Source organism: Dryobates pubescens, chromosome 5, assembly GCF_014839835.1.
Source record: "Dryobates pubescens isolate bDryPub1 chromosome 5, bDryPub1.pri, whole genome shotgun sequence".
Taxonomy (NCBI): Eukaryota; Metazoa; Chordata; class Aves; order Piciformes; family Picidae; genus Dryobates; species Dryobates pubescens.
Window position 1 is genome coordinate 540,612 of NC_071616.1, and position 14,761 is coordinate 555,372.

General features: G+C 51.4%; 1 protein-coding gene across 2 annotated transcripts in view; it reads right to left on the reverse strand.

Annotated features, from left to right (window-relative positions):
• Positions 1–14,761, reverse strand: part of TSPAN18 (tetraspanin 18) — a 186,784-nt gene that overhangs the window by 24,431 nt on the left and 147,592 nt on the right. For both annotated transcript variants that reach the window (XM_054162162.1, XM_054162163.1), the window contains 2 exons: positions 8,782–8,874; positions 6,939–7,133 (listed from right to left, as the gene is read on the reverse strand). In XM_054162162.1, the coding sequence (XP_054018137.1) occupies positions 6,939–7,133; positions 8,782–8,874 (288 nt within the window). The remainder of the gene's footprint in view (positions 1–6,938; positions 7,134–8,781; positions 8,875–14,761) is intronic.

Sequence of the window (14,761 nt, forward strand, 5' to 3'; positions counted from 1 at the left end):
TGCTTAGCCTGGAGAAGAGGAGGCTCAGGGGAGACCTTCTTGCTCTCTCCAACTCCCTGAAGGGAGGTTGTAGCCAGGTGGGGGTTGGTATCTCCTCCCAGGCAAGCAGCACCAGAACAAGAGGACACAGTCTCAAGCTGTGCCAGGGGAGGTTTAGGCTGGAGGCGAGAAGAAAGTTCTTCATAGAGAGAGATTGGCCCTTGGGATGTGCTGCCCAGGGAGGTGGTGGAGTCCCCATCCCTGGAGGTGTTTAAGAAGAGCCTGGCTGAGGCACTTGGTGCCATGGTTGAGTTGATCAGATGGTGTTGTGTGACAGGTTGGACTTGCTGATCTCAAAGGTCTTTTCCAACCTGGTTAACTCTGTATTCTGTATCCTATTTGTTAAAGTGCTGTGGTGATCCCCAAGCCATCACTTAGCAGCAGCATCCGAAGGGCTGCATGCTGTGCACTTGAGCAATGGGCAAGGAATTCCAACTACCTGCTCAGAGTAGGCAGAACGCTGGTTCCTGTCAAGAAGCAGAGCTGTGAGTGATTTCTCCCCACTGGGAAAGTGCACACAACACTCTGTCCCATTTATCCTCCTGCTTCTGCAGTGGAAACAACAGAATTAAAGTCTGGCCTCAGAGGAAGAGTTGGATGGGCAGGGACTTGGGTTGCTACCAGAACACTGTTGCTTGCTTTTGCTGGACTGCCTGCACTCCTCTAATTTATTCTTTCTGCTGGAGCTTTCTGTGTGGCTTCTCTCTTCCCTGCTCAAAGCCTGCTTTGTGCTTAATTTCACCACAGGAGGGCAAAGAACAAGTGATGAGAATGAAGGCTGCTTTGCAAATTCACATCATCATCCATCAAGGGACCTCTGCATAGTCAGGAAGAGGTCTAAGGTGGTGATGAAGTGATTAATCCCATCACCCTGTTAATTGCATTTAATTTACTGATTACCAGGAGATACAATGCTCACCCAAGCTCCAGCACAAGGTCTGTGCAGAAGTGGTAGAAGCCATTCCCAGGTTCTCTCTCTGATAGCCTTCATTATCATTCCCAAATGGATTCACACACACATCAAACACTTTGCACTGCAGATTTGTAACCATTACTGTAAGCAAGCCACCAGCAACTACAAGGGCTGGTGGGAACAAGAAGATGGATCAGCAGCGTTTCGGGATTTGCCCTCTGTGGTGGTTTGAAAGGAAAGGCTCTGCTTTCCCTCCCCCACTGAGAAAGAGACCACGGCTAAACCCAGTCGGAGAAATGAGAGTATATTTTACAAGGAAACAGATTCTATGTAACACAACAAATACAGGGATTTTACAATATATACAGGAATATACAGCAAATGAACTCAACCAGAAACCAGACCCCCCACAGAGGGGGCTTCCCCCTGTGCCCTCTTCACCCCACTACCTCCCTTCTCCCCCAAAGAGGTAGAAGATGAGAAGAAAAGGGAGTTAGCACAGCAGACAGAGGCCTATGCACAGGGAGTTAGTTCTTATCTTAGTTGGCCAGAATCCCAGAAGCAGATCCAGCCGAAAGGGACAGCGAAGGAAGGAAGACTGAGAGAAAGTTCCCAGCTCCCCCGGGTCCAATCTGACCTCCCACCTCCTTGGCCAATGAAATTCGTTTAGACTACCAAAATATTTTATAAACATTTAGCCAGTGTGCCCCTTTCTTAAAGGCACAGCCTCAAACGGCCACACCCTCATTCTGCATTCTAAGGAGACTCAGTATCTGCTTGCTATGGTTTGCCTCCCCAAATTAAACTGATTACTGATACATGAGAGGACTCAGCAGCCAGCTGGTTACTGCCTGGGACACTGCAGCCTCGCATCCAAATTGATGCTTGAGGCCCAGCACCTGACCATGGGCACGCTCCACATCCAAGGTGAACATTCTGAGGTGTGGGGGCATGCACATTAGTCCAGAGTCCTACCTCACCTCCTGTTGATGCTTTATCAAAAGTGTCCTCAAACTTCTTATTTCACAGCTCACACTCACCATTCCAGTTTCAGTGATGCTGCTCAAAAAGAGCAGCACCTGCCCCTCACACAGAATCACAAAGAATGGGGAGTTTGGAAGGCACCTCTGGGGATCACCCAGTCCAAACCCCCTGCTCAAGCAGGGTTACCCACGGCAGGGTGCCCAGGATCACAACGGCCGGGGGGGTTGGAATCTCTCCAGACAAGGAGACTCCACAACCTCTTTGGGCAGCCTGCTCCAGGCCTCCAGCACCCTCACAGCAATTAAGTTTCTCCTCACGTTGAGATGAAACCTCCTGTGTTCCAGTTTGTGCTCACTGCCCCTTGTCCTGTCACTGAGCACCACTGCAAAGTCTGGCCCCAGCCTCTTGCCCCCCACCGATCCTCTGGCTCCTGCTGAGCATTGCTCAGATCCCCTCTGGGGCTGCTCTTCTCCAGGCTCAACAGCCCCAGGGCTCTCTCAGCTTTTCCTCCTCACAGAGCTGCTCCAGGCCCCTCAGCATCTTTGTAGCCTCTGCTGATCTCTCTCCAGCAGTTCCCTATCCCTCTTGAACTGGGGATCCCAGAACTGGCCCCAGCACTCCAGCTGTGGCCTCACACAGTCCCTTCCACAGTTCCAAGTTTCTCAACCTATCCTCATCTCCAGTCCCCTAACCCCCTTTAACCCAAGGGATCCATGTTTTCATGCTGAGAATTGTCATGGCCTACTGCATCTGCTTTACAAGAGTCCAAATCAGGATGCCTACACTCAGACCTAAGCCAAACACAGCTGACACAGACTGCTCCTCTTGCAGGGCTGCATTCAGGCCCGTGGTGCAGCATTGGATGCTCAACAGCACTTTGGAGTCTGATTTTCATGGCACTCCTTTGCAGGCAGAGAGTCTTTAGCACAGCCCAGAAGTTGTTCAATGTCTGATTTGCAGGCCAATGTTCATTGCTTTTTGTGAGCCAAGTCCAAAGGCTGGGGGAGTCTCAAGACGCTTCACAGCCTTGTGCTGAACACCACACGTTTGGCTCCCCAGGGCTGGGTGGTGACCAAATGACAAGTGGCTTGCTGGAAAATAAAAGTCCTTGCAAAGACAGAAGGCAGAAACCAGAGGAGCTGCAGTTGTGCATCTTTGTCCCTTTTAATTCCTGTTTACATTTGCAGTAAAAGCTTCAGACATACATTATGCATCGCTGGGAGCTCTCACTCAGGCAGCTCTCTGCCTCATCAATTCTTTAATGACTTTGGGAAGTGGACTTGATTTGATCTAGCACCTTCTCCCCAGGTGCCCCCACCCTCCATCAGCCTAACACTGCCTTTACAAGGCGCTCCCAAGCTCTCTGGAGCACCATCACGAAGGGTTTGCCTTCTCAAGGCCTAAAACTTAGCCCCACCAGGCTTGTGGTTTCCCAGCTGCATTTCCACACCAGCTGGCGTGGCTCCCCAGAAAGCAGGAATGAGCAACATCTCTCTCTCCTCACTTGGCATCAGCAGAGATGCTCATCCAGGTGCTTCAGTGCCGGCAGGTGGTTTATCAGAGCTGACTTTGATACCAGAGCTGACTTTGATACTAGAAGGCCTGGAAGACCTGATCAAAGTGGAGCACTAATTCCTCATGCAGTAATGACTTGCAGAGCTTCTCCCAGTCAAGGGCATTACTTCCAGCTCATATATTTCTCACATTCCAAGTACAAAATAAAATAATAAAAGGAAAGGAAATAAAGCAGCAGGGCTTAGAAGTACTTCTGAGAATCAGAGACGCAATAACCACAAAATTGAGTGCGCTGGAGTATAACTAAAACACTAGGAGGGAGCACTCAAACCCTGGGGTAGCTCTGTGATGTTAAATCAGGAGGGAGCCGGGCCCAGAGCTCCAGCCAAGTGCCCAAGCTGTATGCAGCAGAGACGGTCTGAAATGGAAATATTAACTCTCCTCGTTCACTGACAATTAATATTCCTCATCAAACATAACTTCTAGGTGCTCAGTCAGAGAGGGACAGCCTTTGAAGTCACCCCAGGCTTATTGGGTTTGATCTCTAGCATTTTATGAGGTTGCTGTGGGCAGATCTCCACAACCTCACAGGTGATAGGTTAGGGTTTCTGATTTACTTCTGAGGCCAGGCACTAGAAATCAAACCCATAATGGCTTCCAGAGAAGGGCTCTTGTTTGCAGGCTGTGAATTGAAGGGGTGAGCCAAAGGCCAGAGAGGCTTTATCTCAGTGAGGCCATGCTCATCTCCAGGTGAGAAAAAAGGGTTTGCATTCAAGTAAGAGGACTTTGCACTTTGTTTGAGGTCAGAGATGAGCCTCTGTAGCACTGTTAAGCAGCTGTATGAGATACAGTCACAACAAAACATTGCAAGAGCAAGATGTCAAGAACAAACAAAACCCCTCCAAAGCCCCAACAGACCCAGAGGGAGAAATGAAAGGCCACACTGGCCACAACAACCCCAGGCAGAGCTACCGGCTGGGATCAGAGTGGCTAAGAGCAGCCAGGCAGAGAGGGACCTGGGGGTGCTGGTTGATAGGAGGCAGAACATGAGCCAGCAGTGTGCCCAGGTGGCCAAGAAGGCCAAGGGCATCCTGGCCTGCATCAGGAAGAGTGTGGCCAGCAGGAGCAGGGAGGTCATTGTGCCCTGTGCTCAGCACTGCTTAGGCCACACCTTGAGGCCTGTGTCCAGTTCTGGGCTCCACAATTTAAGAAGGACATTGAGACACTCAGAGGTGTCCAGAGAAGGGCAAGAAAGCTGGGGAGCGGTCTGGAGCACAGCCCTGTGAGGAGAGGCTGAGGGAGCTGGGGTTGCTTAGCCTGCAGAAGAGGAGGCTCAGGGGAGACCTTCTTGCTCTCTCCAACTCCCTGAAGGGAGGTTGTAGACAGGTGGGGGTTGGTCTCTTCTCCCAGGCACCCAGCACCAGAACAAGAGGACACAGTCTCAAGCTGTGCCAGGGGAGGTTTAGGCTGGATGTTAGGAAGAAGTTCTCCCCAGCAAGAGAGATTGGCCATTGGAATGTGCTGCCCAGGGAGGTGGTGGAGTCACCATCCCTGGAGGTGTTTAGGAAGAGCCTGGCTGAGGCACTTGGTACCATGGTTTAGTTGATCAGATGGTGTTGGGTGAGAGGTTGGACTGGATGATCTCGAAGGCCTTTTCCAACCTGGTTAATTCTGTATTCTCTATTCAAAATAAAGCTGCTTCAGTTTTGGAGCAGAGCAGTAGCCAAGAGCTGCAACAAATGGCTACCAAGCAGTGCTGGACACTTCTGCTGACAACTTTGCTTTGTTAGGAAGCACCGAGGAATGAATCCACCACAAGTAGGAGCAGTGAGGTTTGTGTAGCCAAGAGAGAACCATCTCTGGTGACTTATTGAAAGCAGAAGAACCCAACCTAAACAAAGAGGAGAGTTTAGGAAAAAAGCTTAAGAAGGTCAGAGGACACTCCCAGAATCCACTGGGCTGAAAATTGCTGTAGGGAAAGAGCACATTCTTTGCATCTCTATCAGAACATCCTCTCTGCACTCACCCCCATCCTTGGGAAGCACCATCAAGAATAGAATAGAATAGAATAGACCAGGTTGGAAGAGACCTTTGAGATCATCAAGTCCAACCTATCACCCAACACCATCTGATCAACTAAACCATGGCTCCAAGTGCCTCAGCCAGGCTCTTCCTAAACACCTCCAGGATTGGGGACTCCACCACCTCCTTGGGCAGCATATCCCCATGGCCAATCTCTCTTGCTGGGGAGAACTTCTTTCTAACACCCAGCCTAAACCTCCCCTGGCACAGCTTGAGCCTGTGCCCTCTTGTTCTGGTGCTGGGTGCCTGGGAGGAGAGACCAACCCCCACCTGTCTACAACCTCCCTTCAGGTAGCTGTAGACAGCAAGAAGGTCTCCCCTGAGAATTTCTTCCCAACATCCAGTCTAAACCTCTCCTGGCACAGCTTGAGAGGCCAGGAGAGGGTTGGTGAGGTGGTGTGGTTTAAGCTTTCCCAGAGTCCAAAAGCCCAAATAGGACAGATTCAGGTTGCCTTCCCTCTCCTTTCTTCCCAGCAGAGAAAAAGCAAATTAGGCAGAAGGAGAAAAGAGGTAAAAATCACGAAGGAAAGCAGCCCAGAATCGAACTGAGAGTAAAAAAGTCAAATTTAACTTGTCAAGGTTAAAGTCAACAAGTTAACAAGTCAAGTTTAACATGTATAAGGCATCTAAGTAAAAGGGAAGTGACAAAGGGAGAAGGAGAAAGGGTAAAGGCATGAAAAATACACAATCCCAGGCCCAGCTGGCATAGGATTGTCTTGATGTAAATGTGGATCCTCTTTTGGTGGAGTCCTTAAGAGTTTGGATGCAGCATGGAGCAGACCTCACCACAAAGGGTCTGCTGGGCAGGTGAGGGGCAGGAGCAAGAGGAAGAGCACAGGAAAATGGCTCCCCTTAAACAGACTTGGTGGACAGGAAGGGGGAGTGGAAGAGACCCTGACCTGGGAGGGGGCACCAAGTCTCTCTGCCCACCTGGTCGCACTCTCCCCCACCCCCCCCAACATTAATTCTTCCATACCAGCTCAGCTGGAAGCAAATGCAAGCTGTGCTTGCAGGTAAAGCTGCAGCCTGCAGTGGAATGCCATGGATGTGTACAGAACACACAGTGCCTACAACATTCACCCAGTGCTTTGGGAGCAAGCTCTTATGGTAGAGATCTCTCCATGGGGACTGTTTAGAACTATCTTTGTTCTCCTTTTTGCACCCAGGAGTGATTTAGTTAGAATCACAGAATGCATTGGGTTGAAAGGGACCTTTAAAGATCATCTGGTCCAACCCCCCTACATCTTTCCCATTTTACTGCTTTTCTGTTCAACACCCCTGAAAACTTTCAAAGGCACAGCCTGAAGCTACCACAGTCAGCTTTCTCTGCCCACCCTGGGGCTAGGTGCTTCTCGGCCCAGCCCCCTCCTGGGCTGGCTGTAACCTGACACATGAGGACACTTACAAAGAGCAGGAGGCATTTGTTCTCCCGGATGGCACCGCAGCAGCCCAGGAAGCCCAGCAGGAAGAGCAGCGCTCCCATGGCCAACATGATGTAGGCTCCTGTGAAGAGCAGGGGGTTGGCAGCCACGATCTCCCGAAATCCTGTGGGGTCCACCATGACCCAGATCCCAACACCCAGCAGGCAGGCTCCTCCCAGCTGGCACAGCACAAGGAGAGGAAGAGGGAGGGAGAGAGGTCAGCATCAACCAAGTGCTGCAGGAAAACAATGGCTTCAGAGAATCAGAGAATCAATACAGTTGGAAAAGACAGTTGGAATGGGCTGCCCGGGGAGGTGGTGAAGTCCCCATCCCTGGAAGTGTTCAGGAGGAGACTTGATAGGGTGCTTGGTGCCATGGGTTAGTTGTTGAGGTGGTGTTGGATGATAGGTTGGACACAATGATCTTGAAGGTCTCTTCCAACCTGGTCTATTCTATTCTATTCTATTCTATTCTACCCTAACTCCTGCCCCCAGCTTGGTGTCATCAGCAAATTTACTGCTGATGGACTCAATGCCCTTGTCCAGATCATAAAGATATTGAACAGGCTGGGGCCCAGCACTGCTCCCTGGGGCACACCACTGGTGCCTGGCTGCCAGCTGGCTGTGGCACCATTCACCACCACTCTCTGGGCTCAGCCTCCAGCCAGTTCCTAACTCATAGAGCCACCATTTGATCAAAGATTAAAGACCTTGTGTCTCTCTGTGCCAGGCATTCCCTACTGAGAAGGCAACAAGCTACTTGTAAGAGCTTGCTTGGGCTCACTAAGGGAACCATTTGCAGCAAAGGCATCTTTCTTCCTTGGCAGCTCACTCTACCAACTCCTTAGTCTTACCCCCTTAATGCTGCCACCTCTGAGGACACAGTCTCAAGCTGTGCCAGGGTAAGTTTAGGCTGCAGGTGAGGAGAAAGTTCTTCCCAGCAAGAGAGATTGGCCCTTGGGATGTGCTGCCCAGGGAGGTGGTGGAGTCCCCATCCCTGGAGGTGTTCAAGAGGGGTCTGGATGTGGCACTTAGAGCCATGGTTTAGTTGTTAGGAGGTGTTAGGTATTAGGTAATAGGTTGGACTTGACGATCTCTGAGGTCTTTTCCACCCTGGTTGATTCTGTGATTCTGTGTCCAACCCCCCTGCAGTCAGCAGGAACACCCCCAACTAGATCAGGTTACTCAAGCCCCCATCAAGCATCAAGCTTCACTCCAGTCATGGGGCTCCACCACCTCTCTGGGCAACCTGTTCCAGTGTCTCACCACCTTCATTGTGCAGAAGTTCCTCCTGATGTCCAGCCTAAACCTACCCTGCTCTTGTTTCAAACCGTTGCCCCAAGCCCCTGGAAACAGCCCATCCCCAGCTTCCTTGCAGCTCTGGTGAAATGAAGCCATAATCTCAGAGTACATGAAATAGTTGTGTTTCCTCATGAGGCACCCAGAGCTAGAAATCAACCTCTTCTGCCATTCAAGGACAGACCATGTACACCACTAGTTACAGCTTTCCCTTGCCAGGGACAGGAGTGACTCAGACAACAGGGCTCACTGTGCTGGTTTGCTCCATGTCTGAGCATCTCTGGATGCTGCAACCCCCTGGGTGACTGCCAGAGCAGAGCTGAGGGGATGGAACAGGGCTCACTGTGCTGGTTTGCTCCATGTCTGAGCATCTCTGCATGCTGCAACCCCCTGGGTGACTGCCAGAGCAGAGCTGAGGGGATACTCTGTACTGTGGCAGCTTCACCAAATTACAGCCTCTCCTGCTGGGGAGCAGCAGGCTGTTGGGAACAGAAGGATTTAGGCGAGAGAGTGGGTTCTAAATACTTACAAAGATAAAGAAATTGAAAAGAAACATCAGGTACTTCATGCAGCTCAGACAGTCTCCCTCCATGGTCTTCAAGGCTCCTTGATCCAATTCTGCCTGCAAAACACCAGCACATCCTCAGCACAGTCACTCTTTAATTGGAATGACACCATCCTATCTCCATTTGTATTTCCTGCAAGACCCTGAGGAGCTCATTACACAGAAGAGCTCATTCCTTACCTGAACAAGGCAACAGGGGCTAGCACGAGATAATGACGGCTGCCAGGTCCTTTTGCTTCCTCCCAGGTCTGAAGGTGTGATCTGACCTCTTATGTAGCACTTAAAACCATTTCATGGCAGAGCTGAAGCCCAGGAGATACCTTCCCACCAGGTTCCCACATGCAGGAGTGCTCTGGGCTTTGAGGAATACACTCACAGCCGATGCCAAGAGCATGACTTACAAATAATGTCATGATGAAACCATTTCTGCCTTGCTAACAGGCTGAAGGCATCTCAAACCCCTGCTGACAACAACTGCCCTGAAAGGCCACTCCTGACCCACAGAGATGCCTTTCTCCCTTCCATTTTCCTTTTTAAGCCACACACACACACAAAAAGGCAAATTGCTGCTGCTCTTCCTAGACCCTGATAGAAAACTGGGCCAGCACAACTTGGTCCACTTAAAGAAAAGATCTTCTCTGCCCTCCTCCAGGCCCCCAGGTTTGTGACAGATTAAATTCTCCCATGCAGGAGGCATTAATCCTGATCTGCATCAGGAAGAGTGTGGCCAGCAGGAGCAGGGAAGTCATTGTGCCCTGTGCTCAACACTGGTCAGGCCACACCTTGAGTCCTGTGTCCAGTTCTGGGCCCCTCAGTTTAAGAAGGACATTGAGAGACTTGAAGGTGTCCAGAGAAGGGCAACAAAGCTGGGGAGGGGTCTGGAGCACAGCCCTGGGAGGAGAGGCTGAGGGAGCTGAGGTTGCTTAGCCTGGAGAAGAGAAGGATCAGGGGAGACTTTATTGCTCTCTCCAACTTCCTGAAGGGAGGTTGTAGCCAGGTAGGGGTTGGTCTCTTCTGCTAGGCAAGCAGCACCAGAACAAGAGGGCACAGGCTCAAGCTGTGCCAGGGGAGGTTTAGGCTGGAGGTGAGGAAGAAGTTATTCCCAGCCCGAGAGATTGGCCATTGGGATGTGCTGCCCAGGGAGGTGGTGGAGTCCCCATCCCTGGAGGTGTTTAGGAAGAGCCTGGCTGAGGCACTTGGTGCCATGGTTTAGTTGATCAGATGGTGTTGGGTGAGAGGTTGGACTTGATGATCTCAAAGGACTTTTCCAACCTGGTCAATTCAATTCAATTCAATTCAATTCAATTCAATTCAATTCAATTCAATTCTATTCTATTCTATTCTATTCTATTCTATTCTATTCTAACACCTTGCTTTTGTCCTGCACACCACAGCTACACCTACCCAGCCTTAACAGAGCTACAGAAATGTGGTAAAGGTGACTCACCCTCCCAAACCCTGGGATGTGAAGCACAGTCTCTGTCCTAGTCCTTACTGTTCTGTGTGTCCCATTAACCTCCTTCCAGCCAAGCTTGACCTGCAGGAGTAGAAGATGCAATTACTGCAGCAGTCAGTAAAAGGCAATCATGTTAAATACACAATTCATTAAAAGACACTGTCCTGATGAATATGCTCAGGCTAATTGCCACCTTAATTTAGTGTGCATTAGCACTAATGAAGAGCTTCTCCTACCCAGTGAGGGAACCAATCCCTCAGAAGCTCTCTAACAACCTTTGGGGTTGTTTGGAAGGCCCACAGACCACATGGAAATCCAGAGTCCCATTGCACATGCACCACATCCACAACAGGACTAGATGAATACCAGCTGCAACTTCAGCCTTTGAGAGGAGGCTTGGACAAGCTTCAATCTGCGTGGCTTCACAGCTCATTTACCAGGAAGATGGAAAAGGCAGAGGAAAGGAGGTGGAATGAGCCCTTGGGAAGCTCAGCCCAGCCATTGAACACAGGCAATGGGCTGAGACATTGGGTGCTGTTCCACCTTTCCCCAGCCAGCTCCCACACCATGTTGAGCAAATTCTTCCCTCTCTCTCTGCCTCCTTGTCACTGCCTGGGAAGCAGTGAGAGAGAGGAGAGGGGAAGACACCACAATGACATAAATTGGTGCAGGCAGAGGAACCTAGGTGCAGACCACCACCACCCCAGAGCTCAAGGATGTGATTTCACAGAATGCATCAGGTTGGAAGGGACCCTCAAAGATTATCTTCTCCAACCCCCTCACAGTAAGCAGGGACAGTTCCAACTAGATCAGATCATTCAGGGCCTCATCAAACCTGACTTTGAATGTCTCCAGGGATGGAGTCTCAACCACATCCCTGGACAACCTGTTCCAGAGTCCCACCACCCTCATAGTAGAATCATAGAATCAAGAAGGTTGGAAAAGACCCCAGAGATCATCAAGTCCAACCTGTCACCCAAAACCCTCTAATCCACTAAACCATGGCTCCAAGTGCCACATCCAATCCCCTCTTGAACACCTCCAGGGATGGGGACTCCACCACCTCCCTGGGCAGCACATCCCCATGTCCAATCTCTCTTGCTGGGAAGAATTTCTTCCTCACCTCCAGCCTAAACCTCCCCTGGCACAGCTGGAGACTGTGTCCTCTTGTTCTGGTCCTGCTTGCCTAGGAGAAGAGACCAACCCCCACCTGGCTACAACCTCCCTGCAGGGAGTTGGAGAGAGCAAGAAGGTCTCCCCTGAGCCTCCTCTTCTCCAGGCTAAGCAACCCCAGCTCCCTCAGCCTCTCCTCACAGGGCTGTGCTCCAGACCCCTCCCCAGCTTTGTTGCCCTTCTCTGGACACCTTCCAGCAGCTCAACCTCTTTCCTAACCTGAGGAGCCCAGAAGTGGACACAGGACTCAAGGTGTGGCCTAACCAGTGCTGAGCACAGGGCACAAGGACTTCCCTGCTCCTGCTGGCCACACTGTTCCTGATGCAGGCCACGATGCCATTGGCCTTCTTGGCCAACTGGGCACACTGCTGGCTCATGTTCAGCTGCTGTCAACCACTACCCCCAGGTCCCTTTCTGCCTGGCTGCTCTCAGCCACTCTGCCCCCAGCCTGTAGCACTGCCTGGGGTTGCTGTGGCCAATGTGCAGCACCTGGCACTTGGATGTGTTCAGTCTCCTGCCCTTGGCCTCTGCCCATCTGCCCAGCCTGGCAAGGTCCCTCTGCAGAGCTCTCCTACCCTCTAACAGATCAACTCCTGCCCTCAGTTTGGTGTCATCTGCACATTTACTGCTGATGGACTCCATCCCCTCCTCCAGATCATCAATCAAGATATTGAACAGGCTGGGGCCCAGCACTGATCCCTGGGGCACACCACTGGTGCCTGGCTGCCAGCTGGCTGTGGCACCATTCACCACCACCTCTCTCTGGGCTCAGCCTCCAGCCAGTTCCTGACCCAGCTCAGAGTGCTGCTGTCTTAGCCAAGAACTTCCTCCTGATGTCCAACCTAAATCTCCCCTGCTCCAGTGTCAAACCATTGCCTCTCATCCTATCACCACAAGCCCTTCTAAACAGTCCCTCCCCAGCCTTCCTCTAGGTGCCCTGCAGAGATGGAAATGCAGCTGTGTCTCCTCAGTGAACTTTCATTTCTGCCCACCCCACAGAGTCTCTGGCCAGGCAAAGGTGAGGTGGCACTGCAGACTGTTGTCCCAGGTGTGCTTGTTTGACTCTTGGTGTCCCCTGTCACCCTCTCCCAGGTGGTTTTGCCACCAGTGGGACACAACCCTGCCGCCAGGCTGCTCCTGGCGCTGCCTTTAATTCTCCACAGCCCTGTGCCGACAGGGTCCCATATTCAGAGGGCTGCTCAGCATTGCAACTCACTCACTCATCCTTCACAAGTCATCCTGAAACCCTCACAGCTTCCCTGGGAGCCACCAGAGAAGTCACCTGGGTCCATCACCTCCCAGTGATTGCGGGAGGAATAGAATGGAATGGAATGGAATGGAATGGAATGGAAGGGAATAGAATAGAATAGAATAGAATAGAATAGAATAGAATAGAATAGAATAGAATAGAATAGAATACAATACGAATAGAATAGAATAGAATAGAATAGAATAGAATAGAATAGAATAGAATAGAATAGAATAGAATAGAATAGAATAGAATAGAATAGAATAGGAATAGAATAGACCAGGTTGGAAGAGACCTTCAAGATCACCAGGTCCAACCTATCACCCAACACCACCTAATCAACTAACCCATGGCACCAAGCACCCTATCAAGGCTGCTCCTGAACACCTCCAGGGATGGTGACTCCACCACCTCCCCAGGCAGCACATCCCCATGGCCAATCACTCTCTCTGGGTAGAATTTCTTCCTAACCTCCAGCCTAAACCTCCCCTGGCACAGCTTGAGACTGTGTCCTCTTGTTCTGGTCCTGCTTGCCTAGGAGAAGAGACCAACCCCCACCTGGCTACAACCTCCCTGCAGGGAGTTGGAGAGAGCAAGAAGGTCTCCCCTGAGCCTCCTCTTCTCCAGGCTAAGCAACCCCAGCTCCCTCAGCCTCTCCTCCCAGGGCTGTGCTCCAGACCTCTCCCCAGCTTTGTTGCCCTTCTCTGGACACCTTCCAGCAGCTCAACCTCCTTCCTGAACTGAGGGGCCCAGAGCTGGAGGTGGTGCATTCAACATCTGTTTCCAGCAAACATCTGTGAATGTGCCTTTGCAATACCACCTCTCATTAAGACTCCTGCCTGGAGAAGTCTATGGTTTGTTGATGGTGGGAAGAGAACAAAGTCTTTCAAGGTGGCTGAGGCCATTACCATATAAACCACACCATGAATATTCATAGCCCCTTTGCTTCCCAGTAATCCCTCACATTTAATGTCCTTCCCATGAGGCTGTGGCCCACCTGCCTCTCCCAGTGATGAGCAGGAATGGCTTTCCTTTGGAAACCTGGAGGGTGCAAACACCTACAGCTAGTCGACCCATTTTGGCTCTCAAGTTCTGAAGGCATCTGCTGAGCTCCAGCTGCACTGGCCTGTGAGGCTGTGAGCGAAGGACAGCTCTAGCACCGCAGTGGAACTTCAGAGGGTGCTGCTAGGAGAGGTTACAAAAGGCTGAAGGACCTCAGGAACAAGGCTGAAACAATCCTCACTATCAATACAGGCTGGAGGATGAGGTGATAGAAAGGCTGCCCTGCAGAAAAGGACTTGGTGATGCTGGTGGATGAGAAGCTGCACATGAGCCAGCAATGGGCACTTGCAGCCCAGAGGCCAATGGCAGCCTGGGCTGCATCCAAAGCAGTGTGGCCTGCAGGTCAAGAGAGGTGATTCTGCCCTTCTGCTCTGGCGACAGCTCACCTGCAGTGCTGTGTCCAGCTCTGGAGCCCTCCACACAGGAAGGGCATGGACCTGATGGAGCAGGTCCAGAGGAGGGCCATGAAAATAATCAGGGGTCTGGAGCAGCTCTGCCTGGAGGCCAGGCTGAGGGAGCTGGGGGTGTTCAGCCTGGAGAAGAGAAGGCTACAGGCAGCCCTAAGAGCAGCCTGCCAGGACCTGAAGGGGGCTACAAGAAGGCTGCAGAGGGACTGTTTGCCTGCAGGGACAGGATGAGGAGCAAGAGGTTGACATTAGAGGAGAGTTAGATTGGATGTGAGGAACAAGTTCAGCGCCATGAGGGTAGTGGAACACTGCGACAGGTTGTCCAGGGAGGTGGTTGGGGCCCCATCCCTAGAGACATTCAAAGTGAGACTCAACAGGATTCTGGGCAACCTGCTCTAGTGCAGGATGTCCCTGCTGACTGCAGGGGGTTGGACTGGATGCCCTTTGGAGGCCTCTTCCAACCCAAAGCATTCTGTGATTCTGTGACCTCCAGAGGGGAGCTTGAAGAGCCCTCAGCTAGGACAAGAGACAACAACCCTTCCTCATGGGGGAGAGCAGCCCCTTTTGGGCAGTCAGAGCCTTTGCTATGTTTCTCTG